The following is an 18,935-nucleotide window of genomic DNA, read 5'->3' as shown; positions in this document are numbered from 1 at the left end:
GAAAGAAAAGCAAGAAAAACAGCCAGATTCCCTCCCCTTTGGCTAGCAGAGACGCACACTGCTGTACTGGGATTCAGAGACCCCAAGAGAGAGAGGGAGAGGGTGGGAAATGACGAGTCCTCTGGAGTATCCTTCCAGGAGGCGTGCTGCCGCCGCTGCTGCTGGTCCGTGGAAGGATTTGAACCTGTAAGGTCACCAGACGACAGATGTATAGTGTGGAAGATGGAGCCACGGCTGGCAGAACAATCAGTCCATTCATGTGAAGCTAGCATGAAATGTCAAGCCCAGTGTTGCTCATGTGGTTAGAGGTTAGACAACTGTTACCATAAGCTTCCCTGCACCACATGGACTGGAGACGGGTTTGTTTAGGGGAGTAAAAAAGAAAATCTCTGGTAAAACTTCACAACATTTACCTCCAGAACATCTGTGGTGTCTCAGCCGTTCTGTGGCTTATATGCGCTTGTGACCCCTAGTCTCTCATCTGTTGGTCAATTCAAACAAAAGATGTTCTCTTTGAGATGCATGCAGTATGTTTAGAGTAAAATAATTAATTATTTTTGTTATATTTTATTGCTTACTTGGCAAATTTCACACATTATTAATCGGATAATCAATATTCTGTTAAAAATGTCAAGGTGACATTATCAAATGATAATTAATTGTGATTAATCAATAATTTAAATAATCGTCAACTAGTTTAGCAATCAACTAATTATTAACTGAAGTATAGAGCCTCTAAAAAATTTAATTTGCTGAAAGAACAACATATTAAGAGGATTATATAAGCCAAAACTATACAAAAATATATACAGTTTTTGTTAAAGATTTAAAAAAAACTGCCTATAAATATATTCTACCCAAATTCTCGTATTAATCACCTTTTACCATCCAATTATTTCTCAGTTAATCAGAATATAATCAATAGATTTGCCCCAAACTCTATTTATAAGTCAAGCAGAAGAGCTGAGCTTTTCGCATATTGATGTTTACAAAGAAATTATCCATGCAATTCTTTAAACTTTTAACACCTTTTAACAACAAGATTCTTTTTTTGTTAATTTGCTTCCCCTATTTCCTCTTTAATGTGTTACATTTGAAAGAACTCAGTGTGCAAAGCCCAGAGACATCAAAAGTACTTCTGGATTATATTGTGGTTTATTTTTATTAATTTGTACATTTAAAAGACTGAGCTGCAACTCTTTACAATGATCTTATTTACGTGTGATCTGATTTCTACACCGGCAAGAAATAAAACAAAAAAAAGCAAGTTTGCTACTTGTGTAAAATGTAATCTGATCATTCAGGGACTAGATAAACAACATTTCTGCTTCTCAAATTTTAAAATTTAGTAGTTTCTGTCAAATTTTGTAATTTATTCTACTTTATGGCTAACAGGCTAATACAAAATTAAGAAAATAATACTTTTGCTATTACTTCGTTAATATTGTATTGGTGCAAATACCTTGCCATGATCAAATTTCAGAATCTTGCATAATAATTTGAGCCATTAGACAGGATTTTGTGTAGCTAAATTTTGCAGCGCTCCTTCAACATATATTTATATCCTGTATAGCACTTCTGCATAGATGCAAACTAGATTTTGTTGCCTGTACTTGTGACAGTGCAATGACAATAAAGTTGGATTCTATTCTATTCAACATAAGTGGTTAAAACAAAGATGATGGTCTGAAATCTTAACTTGTGCACCTAGTTTTAGACTAAACTCAGTTTTAATCGATGCTGATGTCAGCTTTAGCGACACCAGCTTGATTTATAGACTGAAACCAGAAGAGGCATTGTGTCTTTGACAGGAGCAGTCATTAAAAGGGTATTGGGGGACTGAAGCTTGCAGACACACTTTAGGAAACAATGACCCGGGTGATTGATGAGCCAGATGAGCGTGTCCTCTCAACAGACCAATTAACCTTGATGAAGCTCTGGCTGCTCAAAGCCAAATATTTCCCTCTGCTTACGTTTCTCTCATGCCTTCGTCTTCCTCCTTCATCCTCTCTTTATCCTACCCCTAACCCCCCCACATCTGAAGATGGAAAAGACTTGTTATAAAAGTTGCAGGAGGTCCTCTTGGTGTGTGTTCTCCAAAATGGAGGGATATTTATCCGGAGGGACATGACTTGGGACAGTTTGCCAGCTTGTGGCAAGCGATGACGTCTCATTTCCTTTCATGGCTGAAATGAGCAAAGAAGAAATGCTTTTTGAGGCAGAAAACGCAGATTTAAATGTTTTTTTGCGTTTGTAAATATAGCAATCAGAGTTATAGTTTCAGCTCCAGCAGGATTCGACTGAGCTTTGGTTCAATGGCTGATGGGTAGGCTGAGGGTTCCTCCTCTCCCTCTCTCATTATCTTGCTTACCTCCCAGCTGTCTCTGGCTTTGGAGGTCAGCTAGGGCCAGGTTGTAAGAAAAATCCTTCCAGGGCTCTTTGTGAGAAACTCCGATAAGCCAAAACATGAACCGAAACTCTGTAGCTGTGTTGTCTGAAACATTCTGCACATTTTTCTACCAAACTCTCAGACTAAATTTTCTTTGTTGCAATCCTTAAAAAGAATGCAAATCGTAGCTCTCAGCTACCTATGGAGGAGTTTCAACCATGCAAATTAATCAGTTTGTTTGGAGGTATCAGCATATGCACAAACCTTGTGACAGGAATTTAGTCTGCAAAGTAAAATAAAAGAAATTCAACATCCACTTCACTTTCCAAGCACAATGTGCTGGTTACCTTGAATTATTCACAATAGTCCAAAGACCTTGCCATGATCAGTCTTCTCTGAAATTACTTTTTACCAGATAAATTGTCATTTAGTGTGAAGTATGTGGTTGGATTTTGCAGTTTCTGTTGAATTTTTTTTTATTATGAAATGTGTTATGAGTGTAGAAACCTCAACTCATAAAACCACCTGCATACCTGTATAACTGAAGCATTTTATTGATTTAAATAAGTTCCTGTTTTATGAATTTGCTCTCTTAATCAGTCCAGCTCATGGGTTTATGTCTGACCTTAATTGGAGGGAGATTTATTATTTGTCCTCATCACAGAATTAGCAGACATTTCAGGTGATGTTGAACTTTTCCCAAAGAGCCCAAAAGTAATTTTTAATCCAAACTCTCCATCCATTTTCTGAATACCCTTTGTCCCTAATTGGGTCGGGAGGGTTGCTGGTGCCCATCTCCAGCTGCGTCCCGGGCGAGAGGCGGGGTTCACCCTGGACAGGTCGCCAGTCTGTCGCAGGGCAACACAAAGACATACAAGACAAACAACCATGCACACGCACACTTGTATCTAGGGAGAATTTAGAGAGACCAATTAACCTGACAGTCATGTTTTTGGACTGTGGGAGGAATCTGGAGAACCGGGAGAGAGCCCACTCATGCACAGGGAGAACATGCAAACTCCATGCAGAAAGACCCCGGGCCGGGAATCGAACCCAGGACCTTCTTGCTGCAAGTTAACAGCTCTACCAACTGCTCCACTGTGCAGCCCCTTAATCCAAAGTAATAGTTTAAAAAAAAAACGGAGATGGGTGAGTTTGAAAAGTTAAGTCAATTTATTTAAATGCGCAGCATAATGAATATGAAAGGCAGGATAAAGACAACATAACAATTTTAAGTTTTATGTTTTGGCACAGAATTTGTACCAAAATTGTTATAGAATGAGACAAATGAGCAATTCGAAGAAAGAAAGTCTGAAGGCCTGTTTTGATTTTTATTTGTTTATTCATTTTATTTTATTTTATGTTTGGTAAAATTAAGTGCTAAAAGGCTTATTTAAATGGTAGTATTTTTTCAAGCAAAACTGCTGTCTCTGTTGTTTTAAATGAATAGAGGTCAACATCTTAAGAGGAAAAAATAAATAATTTAAACACACCAAATCAATCTAAAGGCATTTCTCATTATTTAGACAAACATTGAATTAACATTTTCACAAATTAATGGTTCATCATTAGATGTATGTGGCTGTCAAAGTGGTAAATAGAAAATTAACAGCTAATTAACCGCTTATTATTGTTGCTTAAGATGAAATTGCCTCCCAATAATAGGAGCATTGAGATACAAAATTAACTTTATGTTGGATTTTTCAGCATCTACTTAAATGAACAAGCAATTATTTTTGGAATGTAATTGTAATACTTTTATATAGAAACTCAAAATATTAAACAAGATTATATTAAATGTAGGATTACAAGTAGCGATTATTTATTAATTGCATAAAAGCGCCGTCAATCCTCTTTGTGAACATACTGCTAAATGTGCCAATAGTGGAGAGAACCATTTATCTGTGACATTTGTGTCCATGCTAACTAGTTTGAGCATTCACAACATGCTACACTAGCTTCAGTGCGCCAAAGACCAAGGTTGGGATTGTGATTGACAGCGCTAAGACCCGCCTCCTGGTATTGATTGGTTATTTCTAGCTAGCAGTGGAAGAATTCAGAGAAGCTCAAATTTTTCACAGATTACCTGTCTCATACTGTCAGAACATAGTGACAGTTTCAACAATTAAGTAAAAAAATGTATATTTTTTCATAAAAATTACATACTGCAGCTTTAACTCATAAGCAAGAAAGAAATTCTTTAAAGAGGCAGAGTAAAAAGGGAAACGTTGTAGTGAATCTTTGTAGCTGACTGAGAGGCTGGTTGGGTTGTGCTTTCAGACAGCGTGGGTTAAGTTTGGCCTCTCTAAATCCCTCCAGCCTCTCTAAGATGCCAGCACACTTCTCAGATAGCCGTCCACATGGCAGATTCGATCGCTGGACGGCTGGCGGAGCCCCGGGCGAGTGTTGGAGTCAGTTCAGCGGGTCACATTATAGAGTGGGCCTTCATTGTGTGTTTGTGTGGATTTACATCATCCTGCTATGGATTTCTGTATCTGGTGTCTGCTGGGCTCGGGTTCTCCTGACGACCGCTTGTCTGCTGGGTCCAGTCTGATCCCTGTTTCATCGTCTAATCCATGAGGGTTGACTCTAAAGACTGAGAAAGGTGACAACATCGGAGCAGGAGGACGTCTGGCCATATGCTGTTTTATCCCCTCCAGTCCGGAGACGCCTCTCGGTTGCCACATCCCCTCCCCCCTTAAAGACTGAACTCAGAGTGACAGGAACGTCTGTTTGGACTTCTTATCACGTGTTATATCAGCCTGGTCCATTTCAGTGGCTGCATGTTATGTCTGCCTTCATTATGCCATCAGAATCTGTTTGAAGTGGATTTAGTCATGTAATATTGTTTGTTTGCTCACTGTCGGTTCTTAGTGTTTTTGTTTGTTTTTCACTGTGTTTGTGGAGAGTCTAAAGATCACTTTGGATGTGTGTTTGTGCCAGGGTTATAATAGTTTTGGGTCTTATTTCGTTGTGACTTTTTGTTTGTCTAAATCAGTTAGTTTTAATTAGTTTTTAGTGTGTTTTTATTAGTTATTACTTGAATATTGTTTAGTTTTAGTTTAGATTTTATTAGGTATAGTAGTACTTTTATTTTTTCCATACTTTATTCGATGTAGAATTCAAAAGGTCAAAGTATTACATTGAATTGTGATTATTTATACCATGTTGAATACTTAACAAATGTATTATATTATTGTCAAACAACCAACTGACTTTTGTCATCGTCATTTTGCGGACTAGCGTAAGCACCGCCAGGAGGAGCTTGGAGTGCCGTAATTTGCCGACAGCTGACATAGACTGCTTTAATAAAAAAATTCACATTGGTCTGAAAAGTTAATAAATAGACTCAGACACAAAAAATAAGGATACTATATCTAGTTTCAGTATGTTTTAGTTAGTTTCATAAACCACATTGTAGTTCTAGTTAGTTACAGTTTTTTCCCATTAATCACCATTTTTAAATGTTTTTGAAAATATTTTTACAGTTTCAGTTTTTGTTGTTTTGTTAGTTTTAATCAGCTAAAATAACGTTGGTGTTTGCTTGTAAACTATTCACATCGCTCAAACTTTTCTTTATTTTCTCATGTTACAACTCCAGTGTGTTTTTCTAGGATTTAATATAATAGTGGAAGAAAAAGGATACCAGATTTTCGTCTTTGCAAAACAATCTCAAGCTCAGTCAAATCAGATTGAGATCATCAATTTACAAATCTTTGCACAGATTCTCAGTGGACATGTTTCCACTGAGCGGGCTGCTGCGGTTCGGTACGCAATTTTATGGTCTGGCGTATTCAGGGAAATGTTTCCACTGCTAATTGGTCTCTTACTGGGCAGTACTTTGTCTCATTCATGTTCCAAGCAGTGGCATTTTCCTGTCCTTCAGTCAATGGACTATGTTGTGCTGAATGGGTATAATAGCACTTTGTATCAATCTGATGGCTAAATAAGAAATTTAAAACAATAAATATATTTGTTGTTGATCTTATATGTCTATATATTTAGTAATTTAGCAGCAAAAAGGGGTTTTGCTTTGAAAATGTGGCCTATTTTGTCGCCATTAGTTGTTTTCGGTAAAATGTGATTAATTAATTACCGATCCTGCAATTAACTCGATTTAAAAATTTTAATCCAGTCCCACCACTCAATTACACTGCTTTCTTGTGTGGAAATCAACCAATTTTCAGTTGCCTGAAGGTGTCACGATCAACTGTTTAAATAATTTCATGCAAGTATAAACACTATGGGTTTTATGTCTCAGAGGTCAACGTCTTTTTGGTATGAATTGTGTGAAAAAATGACCTTGAAGATACTGATGATAGCTGGTAAGAGAGTGAAATTATGGTAAAAGTGAAATAAACATCTCAGTTACGTTTTGTAAATAAACTGAGGAACAAATACTCTGCTTTTGGAAGCATGTCCTGCAGTCAAAAAAATTAATAAAATTGAATTTTGTAAACAAAATGACCATTAAACCTAAAAAAATACAATGGGAAGCGGTTTTTCCCCCCCCACCATCCCAACTGTGAAGTACGAGGGTGGAAGCATCATGATGTTTGTGTGTGTTTTGCTGCAGGAAGGTGCACTTTACAAAGTAAAGTGCACCAGTATGTTAAATACTGTATGTTGCTACATTTACTTACTCTGCCGGTCACCGGAACCTTGTTATAGACGTGAAGCGGTCGTACGTCCTTCACAAATCACATATTTACAACAAAAAACTAATAAAAAATTATTGATATCAACTGATATGAAATGCTTACTGTATATCGTAATAGGTTTTTCAGCTGTCATAAATGGGTCTTCCAGTTTATCTCAGGCTCCAAGTTGGAGTGAAAAACAGTTTAATTGGAGAGGATTGGACATTTCGGACTCAATCTGTTGTAGTTGAACAGAAACAGTCGGAGGTCTGTGCTCTGGGTAGACATTTGCTTTATTTCATGCAAACAGTGCTTTGGTTTCAGACAATAAACCAAGGCGGGGGGCAGCTGTTGCCATGAGAATGACAGGAACAGGTGAGAGACTCAGCTGTCCCCTGCTGTCAGAAAGTCAACGTGGGACACTGTTTGCATTATTAGGGAGATGTTTGTGGGATTGAAAGCGATTTTAGATTACAGTTTCAGTTCCGTTTTTGTGTTGAGAGAGATAAAAAAACTGAGACTAAAACGAAGCTCTCAGTGCAGTTCTTTTTGTTTCTGGTATTGTTTTATCTCAAAAGAAACATTTTTTTATTTTATTTTTTTTGTTGTCGAACTCAGTTGACTGCATATGACACTAGCGACAATATATGGTTTAAAAGCGCCTTAACCCCATTAACGTCTCAAATTTTGCCACAATGCAGCCACAGAAGTCAATGTGCTTTATTAAGAATATGATGAGCTGAGTTGAAATCCAAAAGAATATATTTACAAAAAAAACATGGATCTCATAAAAAGGGTTCAGAGAAACAAAATGGAGTTTGACAAAAAAAAAAAAGTTAACTCAACAAACTGACTGACTGCAGAAATTAAATATAACTGACCTAACAAGGAAATGACACAAGAATAAATTACTAGTTCTACTGCGGATTATTTCTCTTATAACCTGGAAAAAATGTTTTGTTATAAGTGAAATAATCTGCCAATGAAACTAGTACTTTTTTAAAAATCAATATTAAGGAATTATTGACCGAAAACAAGCTCCTATATTTTCCTGAAAAGTTACTTATGAGTTAGTTTCGTCTTATTTCATGTGTACTAAAATATCTGCACTAGAAACTAGACAAAAATACTTTGTAAGATTTTATGTTTTTGCAGTGTTATTTGGTAACTCTTTAGTATGTCTGGACAATAAGTCAATAATATGTATTGTTATAGACAGGTGGTCAATATCAATAGAAATTTCAATAATTTTACTGAACTCTGAGTCAGAACTGCAAAGCATTCTGGGAGATGTAGGTAAAGGAAAAACTTTAGATGTTCAACCTCTCACAGCCAACTAAGCTAGGTCGGTGGAATCAACTAACTCACTCACTCTTTGGTTGCCTAGCAACTCACTCATTCTGTAGTTACCTAGCAACAGCCTGTTGAGTAACTTGCACAACAGCATTTTAAGGTTTTTCCACTTGCCTCATAACTGCTTAAAAATAAAAATAAAAAACAGCAGTGTGAAGTGAAAACTGTGAATAAAACAAAGAGGAAAGGTCAAACCACCAGTTTGGCTGAATTTCAGATATTTAAAACAAAACACAATTAAAAAATTATTGATATCGACTGATATGAAACTCATATCAGTCAGCCGGTTTGCCCAGCCCTACTCATTACTGATGTTACTTTAATAAATTATACACACTAAAGATAATGTCACTTGTTTGACCTCTTCGTTTTACATTCAGCGTCCTGGCATGCCGTCTGGAGCGAGGATGCCCCACCAAGGAGCTCCCATGGGACCCCCTGGCCCCCCATATGGAGGGAGTCCGGCAGTGCGGCCCGGCCTGCCCTCCCCGGTGATGGAGCCGAGTCGTAAACGGCCCGCCCCGTCCCAGCAGGTCCAGCAGCAACAGCAGCAGCAGCAACAACAACAGCAGCAGCAGACCGTGCAGAACCGTGCCAGAAAGTGAGTCTTAAATCAGTGCAAATTTAAATCTAGCTGCATGGCTTGCATACAAGATCACCTTTTGTGTCTGCTTCTGTGTGGTTGTAAAGGCAACAATAGCTATGGTTTCACTGGAAATTCATTCTGAAGGAATCATTTTATGACATGAATCCATCAGGACACCTCCTGAAAACTGATTATTTACTAGAAGATCAAATAATGTAGCTTTAATATTTAGCTAAACATCTTTAAAAATGACAACAATCTGATTACTGTAATAATAATTATTTATTTACAGTTTCCTCTGCTGTTATTGGCTGTTTTGAAGTTCTTCCTCCTGACTTTTTGTCTCTTTTTAGCATGAAAATCCCTGGTGAATTGCTGTTTCCGCTTTCTGTTTTACTTTTTTTTCCCTGTTGCAGCTCCTGGCAACCACTGATTGCAATCGCTGATTTCTTTTGGAACTTCTCAAACCATGACTTTTGGGATTAATAAATTTCAGTTGCTTTTTTTTCCCTGAATGCTTCTGATCACAGTAATTGGTTTGACAAGAATTAGAAACAGTCATCATTAAAGACACTTTGCCTAACGAAGATTCCCAAAAATTTGAGTTTAAACATTGAAATATCTTATATGAATTGTGCACAAACATGTGAAATGGTACTTTATTTTTCCTACAGCGAAATTAAATCTTGTTGCAACTCATACTATAACATTTTTCTGAATCCTTGTAGATGCTGATGGCTGTAGGCAGGAATGATCTCCTGTAGCAGTCTGTATTACAGCAATGATGAAAAAGCATCTGACTGAAGACACCATTTTGTCATGATTAATTTTCTTAATTTTATGAAGAACCCCTCTTTGCACAATAATCTTTGTCTAAAAGAAATTATCTAGCTTTCAAAGAGCAAGGGGTGTTTTAATGTCTACACCATTTTTATGTAAAAAAAAAAAAAAAAGTTTAATATTTTAAAGCTATAAAAAGTCGAAGTAATGTCCTAAAAGTTTTGATCTTTGAGTGGTTATAAAAATACAGATTTCTGAAGAAAGTCTCTGCATCTGGAAGAAAAGCATGACTGATGGAGAAATCAAAAACCAGCCCTCCTTATTTTTAGTATTCGCAATTATTCACACCATGATTTTTGTAAAAACGTGGAAGCATAAAAATCAACCTGATGAGATGTGAAACCAAGGCTTTTTGTCCGCCTAGTCTCAGCATCCATTTCAGTCTTTGTTTCCACTTTTCGCACTCGCTCATCGGCTCTCTCACTCTTCTTATTATTATCTTGCCTCTGTTTTCTTGCTCACTGCTTTGTTCTTCTTTTTCCTGCTGTGCACAAGCGATTGAACTTTGTCTCAAAAGGGATTTTTTCTTTTTTGTATCCCACTTTTCCATCACATTGAGGCGGCCCACACAAAACTCTCTGCATCTGCAGAGTTTAATTCATCTAACACCTGAACATCTGTATCCCAGTCTCCTAAACACACACACACACACAGTAGTGTGTTAGGTGTGGTCATTAGAAAGACAATCAATACGCACACCTCTCCGTTTCATTCTCTCACTATCTGCAGCTCGATTGATCCACTCACAATTAAGCAGGCTTGTCGAACATTTTAGAGGAAATGTTACTGAACCCCCAGAGCAGAATGTCTAGCTGCTGAGCGTCTGATCAATGCACCAATGTGACCCGTCCAGGTGTCTTTGCGCTGTTTGTCTCATAGACAGCGTTCTTCTGCTGGCAAACAGGATGGCGCTCTACCTCCGCTGCTGCCAGCTGAGGGCAGACCACCTGTGTTTGCAATGTCACTGAGCCCTCTATGTCTGAGCTATAAGCAAAGTTGCTGCTGATGGAAGCATTTTTTTTTTTAAACCCCGGCTGGCTTTGTTGTGTAAATACTTGTCTGGAAATTTGGTACTTTGATTTAAATCGAACAGATTTACCTGAAATTGATTTTCTGTCTCTGTGGTTTAGAGCATTATTAGATTTCAGAGCCTCACCTTGACTCCAAATAAACGTTTTGTCCCTTTGGCCAAACAACTCAACCTTTGTCAAACTTTTCTCCATTAAACATGAGAGCATTACTGATTATTATTATGGCCCCGTTCAATACAAAGATTATAATCGCTGACTTATGATGTGAATAACACAAATTAATTCTTAATGGGTGCATATATGTTGTAGCAACTGAACTATGGTGAAACAATTAATCATATTAATTGTGATTAATCGATTATTGAAATAATCACCAACTAATTTAGCAATTGATTAATTATTAACAAGAGTATACAGACAAAAAAACATTGCTGAAAGAATAGCACAGTCATAGCGGGAAGTCAAAACTGTACAAAATATGTACAATTAGCATTTAAAATTTAAAAAGTGGCCTCTTCAAGTGACATAATTATATCTGCAGAATGTTCCAAAGTTGTTTACCTGATTAATCAATTAATCGTCACAATGATTGATAAATTATTTAATTACTCAGTGAATCATTAGTTGTAACCCTAAATTTAACATTTTGTTCTCAAGGATAATGTTCTCAAGTGTCTGTAACTACAATACAGAGTAGGGCTAATCTGATGATGATTTTTTGGATTAACAGATTAATAATTGAAAAGCAATAGCTGCTTAGAATTTAAGAAAATCGGTACAAAACATTTTTACGGTCATTGCTCTATTGCTGCTTTGAGTGTTTCGTTCTTTTAGCAAATGTTTATTTGAGTCTTTATATTCCCGTTGATAATAAATTGATTACTAAATTAGTTAGCATGATTTCAATAATTGATTAATCACGATTAATCGTCTGCATTTTTCCATGAAAATGTAACTTCAGGATTTATTTAAACTATATCTAAGCCCAAAAGATTTTGTGTTTTACTACAACGTTCTTCATTTAGAAGATCAAATTAAATGGAAGCGTTTGTGTTTTTCCACAGCTGTTGTGTTCCTATAGGTTCACTCTTTTTTCTAAAGTATGCATGATGTGTTCATCTGCACCACATGTTCATCACAACAAGATATGATCTGAACCAGAGGGAAGATTTCCGCTCAAGTTTGCCCTCCACCCTGTGATCTCATATATCAGTGTATTGTCTGTGTCTGTGTGTGAAGCATGATTGTTTTGGTTCCCTGAGAAACTCTGTTGAATAAGCGTGTCCCTCAGATGAGCAGGAAGCCTCCCAGGTCCTCCTCCGCTGCACGAGCATGGACACAGTTCCTCTCCCATCACAGCCTGGCCTTGTCCCAGTCATAGAGTTTGCACCTACTAACAGACCCTTGAACTTCACACAAGCCAACACACACTTATATTAAAGATAGAAAGAAAAAAAAGGAGCCGACAGGTGTTTCCCCGCTCTGAGTAAATATGTTTCTCGCCATAACACTAATCGGACAACCTTCGGATCCTCACCAATTCATAGGAAGCCAGTTGGATTTCCCGGAGCCAGCGAGATGCCAGCGAGGCAGATGGACATGAGAGAACCCCAATCAGATCCCACGCTTGGATCAAAGTAGGAGTTTATTCTGCTGCTGCATGCCCCTTGTCTTTCTTTTGATGACTCTGGCCTTTTTTAGCCTCTTTCCTGAGCCCAGCAACCCCCCTGAATGAACTAGTCTGGCCAAACGTATGCAGGTTGAGAGGTGACCGCTCTCTGAACTGTGGTAGTGCATGCTTTGGCCTGGAGCATGGCATGAAGGGGACCAGACTCCTCTTGCAAAGAATTTTTCAGACAGTGTAAGCTAGCAAATTGTTTGTGTTTTCTTTTTTATTCCCCTGTGGATGATTTAATCCTCCCTGCAGTGGGTTTGTTGCAGTATTTGGCATGCTGATGGAACTACTGCTTCACAAAGTGCTGCAGTGCTTTCTTACAAAAAATAAAACTGATTCTGCACTGTAAAATGAATAAAAAAATGTTGGTGCAGTATAAGAGTAACGGCGTATTAAGGCCGCTGTAAATAGAAAAAAAACATTAGTAAATTTATGCCAAAAACTCAGAAATTTTCTAGAAAAACAAGAAAATTTCAGGGTCGAAAGTTTGCTGGAAAAAAAATCTAAAATGTTTAAATTATTCTGACATTTTTGAGAAAAAAACCTTTAAAAAAATTGACTTTTGAAACAATTTTCAAAATTTTTTTTCTCAATATGTGAGTTTTTTTTTAGCAATTTGTTGGCTTTTCAAACTTTCCTTGTTTTTTCTAGAAAATTTCTGTGATTAATTTCTAAGGTTTTTGGCAGAAATTTTCTCCTTTTTTTTCTCCAAACTACAATAGTCGTAATACGCCAACGTTGTAAACAGTATGTCATACTAAGTAAGTTTTTGGTGTGGTACGTTGCGTAGTTATAGTCAGTCCCTCCAGTTTCTTGAAAATCCATGGAAATTCACGCAAAATCAACAGATTTTTTGCACTAATGCGTAATCAATGGCGAGCTTGTCGGAAAGTTTCCACAAAAATGATGGAGAGTTCTTACTCCCATCTGCGGGTGGCACTATTTCTTACTTCTACTAGTACATTGAATCTTACTTGGCGTAAAGTTCTAGTCCGTGATCAATATGGCGAGGAACAGAAATATGTGGGAACAAAGTTATACAAATTAGAAAATGTCAAATTAAAAGTAGAATTACATGTTTTCATAAAACTTTTAACAATAAAGTAAATCAGCTTGCTCACAAATAGGTTAGGTCTCAATATATATTATTAAAACAAAATTAAAGTTGGTAATATTTTATCTTTGTTTAATGAATTGAATGTGTTCTAAACCTTTTAAAATCAATAATAGATCTTATATTACATTATGTCAGTAGGCCACATTGCTGGTTATTATTATGGGATGTTTCCCAGGGTGACATTAAGAGTGGGGCACAAGTGCACTATATAAAATAAATGCATTTATTTGTCAGTTTCCATTTCTTTCAAACCTGTGCAGTCAGTGATGCGTCTCCTGCATGCTGCTGAGGAAGGAAGACTTTTTTTGTGTTCTTTGTGCATAAAGTACTACAATTGATTTTTGGAAAATAGTTTGTTTCCTCCACAAATCAGCAGTTTGCAAAATTGAATGTAGCAACAATGACCAAACAAGTGTTCAACCTATTTTTCTTTTTCTAAATTTGACATTTCTAAAAGCCAAATTTTTTGTTGTTTCTCGTTGTCTTTAATGCATATAATCAGCAGTTCCTATGAGCTGCTTTTAACCCTCTCAGGTTCGTTTTTCTGTGTGTTTATTACTCACTGCTTCTGCATATTTGGATATTAACTCTTAAATAAACCATGATATGGTGTAATATTTTATACATTATTGCTTATCGAAGGCAAACGATTGATTTGCTAATTTGACATCATCATATGGTTGTTGTACCATCATGCTTTAAACTTAAAAATTAAAGATTTAATTTGCTTTTGCCATCACTGCAGGTTGGCTTTATGCAGCAGCTTCCAAAATATTCAACCACCCAGAATATTTTGTTTTTCATTTTATCATGTTACATTCTCAAACCTTGTTACATATTTTGGTTTTATCCAAATAGACCAACACAAATTAGTGCATAATTACAAAGTGATGAAAGTTTTTTTCAAGATTTTTTACTTTCACAAATCTGAAAAGTGTGTAATGATGTATTAAACCTCCTTGAGGGAATAAATCATAAATTCAGTTACATGCAGCTGCAAGCAATTTGGGATACTAATCTGCCTTTGGACATCTGGAGAGCATATCTGTCATCAACCTTCAAGTCTTGCCATACATTTCCAGCGACATTTAGATCTCTGTAGTAAAATATAAATATATTTTTAATAAAAAACATTCGCTGGCTGCTGTCCTGCTGGAGGATGGACCTCCACCCAGTCTCAAGTTTTTTGCAGCCTCTACCACAGGGGTGGGCAATCCTGGTCCTTGAGGGCCGGTGTCCTGCAACTCTTAAATATCTCCCTAGTCCAGTGAGGACCGGAATTGAGAAACACTGCCCTAGTCCAGTGTTTCTCAATTCCGGTCCTCAGGCCCCCCTGCCCTGCATGTTTTAGGTGTTTCCCTTCTGTCACACCTGGATTGAATATATTGGTGATTAACAGCCTGCTGCAGGACCTGATGGTCATGCAATCATTTGAATCAGCTGCTCTGGAGTAGAGGTACATCTAAAACATGCAGAGCAGGGGGGCCTGAGGACTGGAATTGAGAAGCTCTGCCCTAGTCCAACACATTTGAATCCAACAGCTGAATCACCTCCCAAGTGCTGTCAAGTTTTCCAGAGTCCTGCTAATGACCTCATTATTTGACTCAGGTGTGTTGAAGTAGAGATACATCTAAAAGTTGCAGGAGACCAGCCCTCGAGGCCTAGAGTTGCCCACCCCTGCTCTTCCAGGTTTTCCTCAATGATTGCCCCATTTTTTGCTCCATCCTTCTTGCCCAAAGCATGATGAGCCTCTTGACTACTTTTCTGACTGCCTGACTCATCAGACTAGATCAGTGATCTGATACCTTTAAAGCCACATTACATTGAGCTTCTTTCAGAATGAGCTGTTTTAGGGCCTCTGTCACTTTAAATCGAAATAAGCTGCTGCTGGCCATGCCCCCCAACTCAGCGTTTACTTTCGTAAAAACAGCTGCAAACAGATGTGCAATTATACAATCGCACATCTTTGAAAAGCATTAGTAGATCCTCCTGCACAACCAACGAGAATGAAGCAAGTGGTTTCTGGATGGTTAATCAACTACAAAACACTTGTTTTTTCCAGAGGCCATTGTAAAACCAGCTGATCAAATTACTGGAGCTCTGCTTTGGTTGCTAGGTGATGGGCTGGACTTCGCTTGGGGTTGCTAGGTAATGGCGCAGTACCTAGCAATTGTGTCTCATCAATATTGAGGTTTTTGAAATGATTAATTTTGTAGGCAGCAAGGCACATTAAAAACAGCTAGGTGGTTTTTAGAAGCAGCAAAGATTCAAATGAAACCATAAAATATGCAAAAAGTGAATTTTGCATAATAAGCCTGCTTTAAAGAGACAGTTTTATTTCAAGTTTTAGGTTTTAAGATGAAGAAAAATGTAAACGTGTAAAAAGAAAGAAAAAAGAGGATAGATACATTTTCTTCTGCCTTATGTTATAGAAATTCAATGACAAAATAGTAAAAACCAACTAAAACCTGTACTTGTTATTAAAGCGAACATTACCCGTTCTAATTTATTTTTTAGGTAAAAGTATTAGAAGTCATCGTGGAAGATTCAAACAGCCACTTACTTCTTGCAGACTCTTGGTTTAGATGGACGGCCACTTTTTCCATTTTCATTTTTTCATTTTCAAGCTTGTTTTCTAATAATCAAAGCCTGGTTTGAACTTCTCCAGAAATTTCTACCTGGATCTGTGCTGATTTTCATGATGCTGTTTATTCTCTAATATCTGTAACAAACCTTCATAGAACAGCTGAGTTTACATTAAAACAGATAAACTATTTTCCTTTACAATAGGTTGTATTAGTTTTAATTTAACAAAGTCAGATTTCTGGAAAAACACACAAGATTTTCCCTCCACTTCACAGTTATGCACTAATTTCTGTCTCAATAGGAAACATTGAAGTTGACAGAAATTGCGAAAGGTCAAAGGCTCTGTGTATTTTTACAAGGCACTGTATGTATGATGCAGCACGCTGAAAGAAAGGTTATGTCTGCAGTGAGAACAATAAGTTTAGATCCTTTTGAGATGATGAGTTATTCTGATTTGCTGTTTTTTGCAGTGTAGCACTAGCTAGTTGTTTTTAGACGCTGTCTTTTTGCAGACACAGACGACTTGCATGAGCTGCGCTGCATATATCAAGGTGCCCACAGATGTTTAATTTAGCAAGCAAAGGAAACTGTAGTGTGATTTATTTTTTTTTAATCTTACAAGTGCATCCGTTTTTTGTCTTCCTTAGTAGGTTAAAAAAAAAAAACATGAATCAATGAGCACACATGCACTCAGTGGAGACTGCATTCCTAAAAAGCTTCTTTGGAGCACACATCCCGTCGCTGATTCTGCAGTGTGTTTGTGCATCTGTCTGTGTGAGTTGCGGTGAATACGTTTCAGGTGAAAGATGTGTGATGTGACACTTTCTAGGCTGTTAGAGGCTCTCGCTCCCCAGGTGGACAGCTGCATTTTCAGTGAGCACACAAACACGAGAGCACACACACACACACACGCACACACACACAGCTGGGATGCTGGGGTGCTGGATATGGCCCAGCATTTTAGCAGATGGCCTGGGTGCTACGCTATCAGTCACCATAGTAACATGCTCTCTTTTTCCTCTTTCTCTCTGTCTTTCTCTCCCTGTCTCTAGTGCTAAGAGAAGGAAAATGGCAGACAAGATTCTTCCGCAAAGGGTGAGGCTGCATATATTTACCTTTGTTGTTCTGTTGTTTTTTTCTGTCTGTCTGTCTTTTTTATCTCCTCTGTGCAAAGCAGAAGAAAAAAACCCGTATCGCTTTTTGATACCATGGGATTCTTGGAAAGCGCAGAGGGCTGGATCATTATTTGTTATTTCCCAAAATGGGAAGGGAGAGGACAGGCGGAGTGATGAGAAGTTTTCTTCAGGGGTTTTATCCTGTTATTTGGATGGCTGCTCGTTGATTTACTCTGCAATTGTCAGGCTTAGATGGAAACACGTGAAAAAGTGAAAGAGGCAGCAGATGACTCATGTTCCCACAGGTGAGAGTGCATCGTTGGAGGTGCAGATTTGTAAGTCCTGTCTGTTTAAGCTGCAGCTAGACTCCAGCCTTACCCCCTCTGACATCACCCAGACAGAGATAACAGCTAGCATGGCATGGCATGGGGCGGCACTGACAATGAGTCAGGCCTGGGGAATGTCTACCAGACTCCTCCACCAGCTCGCCGTCTCGGCCCGGCAGATAGAGAAGGAATGAGAGGGAACAATGAAGGCAGGAAAACATGAAAGTAGCAGCAGCAGGGAGGGAGGACAGGGAGCTGGAGGAGTGTGTGTGCACAGTTCGGTGAGCAGCAGCAGCAGCCCATGATGCTGGGATGACTTTCATCAGTATGGTAATGCCTGAGTTCTGGCTATTTGTCTGCATCTCATTCTGATCCCCTGCTGGACACTGCGAAGCGACCCATTAATGATAGCCAGAACTGTGGCTCTAAGTTAGTTGAGTATTTTATTCAACTTCAGTTTATATGGCTACTGCAAGGAATCTCATTTATACCCAGACTGAAAAGGTATCTGGCTGCATACACGTTTCTTCTGTTTAGTTAAAGTGTTTGAGATCATTAAATAAATTTGCATGTTAAACAAAGATATCCTAAGAACAAAAAGATGTTTTTTTTACTAATTATTTCATTTATGAAGGAAAAAAGCTGTGCAAACAAATGTCAAGGTTGCCAAATTTGAGAGTTTCCAGCTATATATATATATATATATATATATATATATATATATATATATATATATATATTCTGACCAGATCCCGTTGGAACTGCAAAGTGTTTTTGCTATGATAATCTCATCAAATACTTTCACATATCAAACAAAGATGACCTAAATAAATCCAAAAAGCTGATTTTTTTATTTTATTTTATTAATGGTTTTATTTATCAAGAGAAAAAAGTCATCCAAACTAACATCAGGGTAGCCAGAGTTCACAAGTTTCCAGCCCAAATACAATGTAAAATCCATCAAACTAAAAAGTAAACTGTATGTATATTTATTTATGTGGATCATTGACCCAAAGTGCTCTAAGTTTAACGTTACAAACAGGAGGGCATACATTTTCCCTTAGGATTTTTCTTGAAATCAGAATGAATATTTATACCAATTTGAGCAAGATATTGAGATCCCAGACTATCAGTGTCACCTTTATGTTAAACTGTTGGTATGTTGCTGTTTTTTTCTAAATATAGTGTTTTGTTATGATGGTATCATACCAGAAGCATTTTATTTTAGCATTTTTGGGCTAGTTAACTGACATAAGATTGAGTCTGCAGAAGACTCG

The 18,935-nt window shown here is 37.5% G+C and overlaps 1 protein-coding gene across 10 annotated transcripts in view; it reads left to right on the top strand.

Annotated features, from left to right (window-relative positions):
• smarcd3b (SWI/SNF related, matrix associated, actin dependent regulator of chromatin, subfamily d, member 3b) overlaps positions 1-18,935 on the top strand; it is a 49,844-nt gene that overhangs the window by 16,991 nt on the left and 13,918 nt on the right. For 5 of the 10 annotated variants that reach the window (XM_044103871.1, XM_044103870.1, XM_044103869.1 and 2 more), the window contains exons 2-4: positions 8,763-8,983; positions 12,387-12,476; positions 17,270-17,312. In XM_044103871.1, the coding sequence (XP_043959806.1) occupies positions 8,763-8,983; positions 12,387-12,476; positions 17,270-17,312 (354 nt within the window). The remainder of the gene's footprint in view (positions 1-8,762; positions 8,984-12,386; positions 12,477-17,269; positions 17,313-18,935) is intronic. The other 5 variants (XM_044103877.1, XM_044103876.1, XM_044103875.1 and 2 more) reach the window with 1 other exon arrangement.

Source organism: Gambusia affinis, linkage group LG21 (genome assembly GCF_019740435.1).
Source record: "Gambusia affinis linkage group LG21, SWU_Gaff_1.0, whole genome shotgun sequence".
NCBI lineage: Eukaryota > Metazoa > Chordata > Actinopteri > Cyprinodontiformes > Poeciliidae > Gambusia > Gambusia affinis.
Note: the sequence above shows the minus strand (reverse complement) of the source record. Positions and strands in the feature narration are given on the sequence as shown.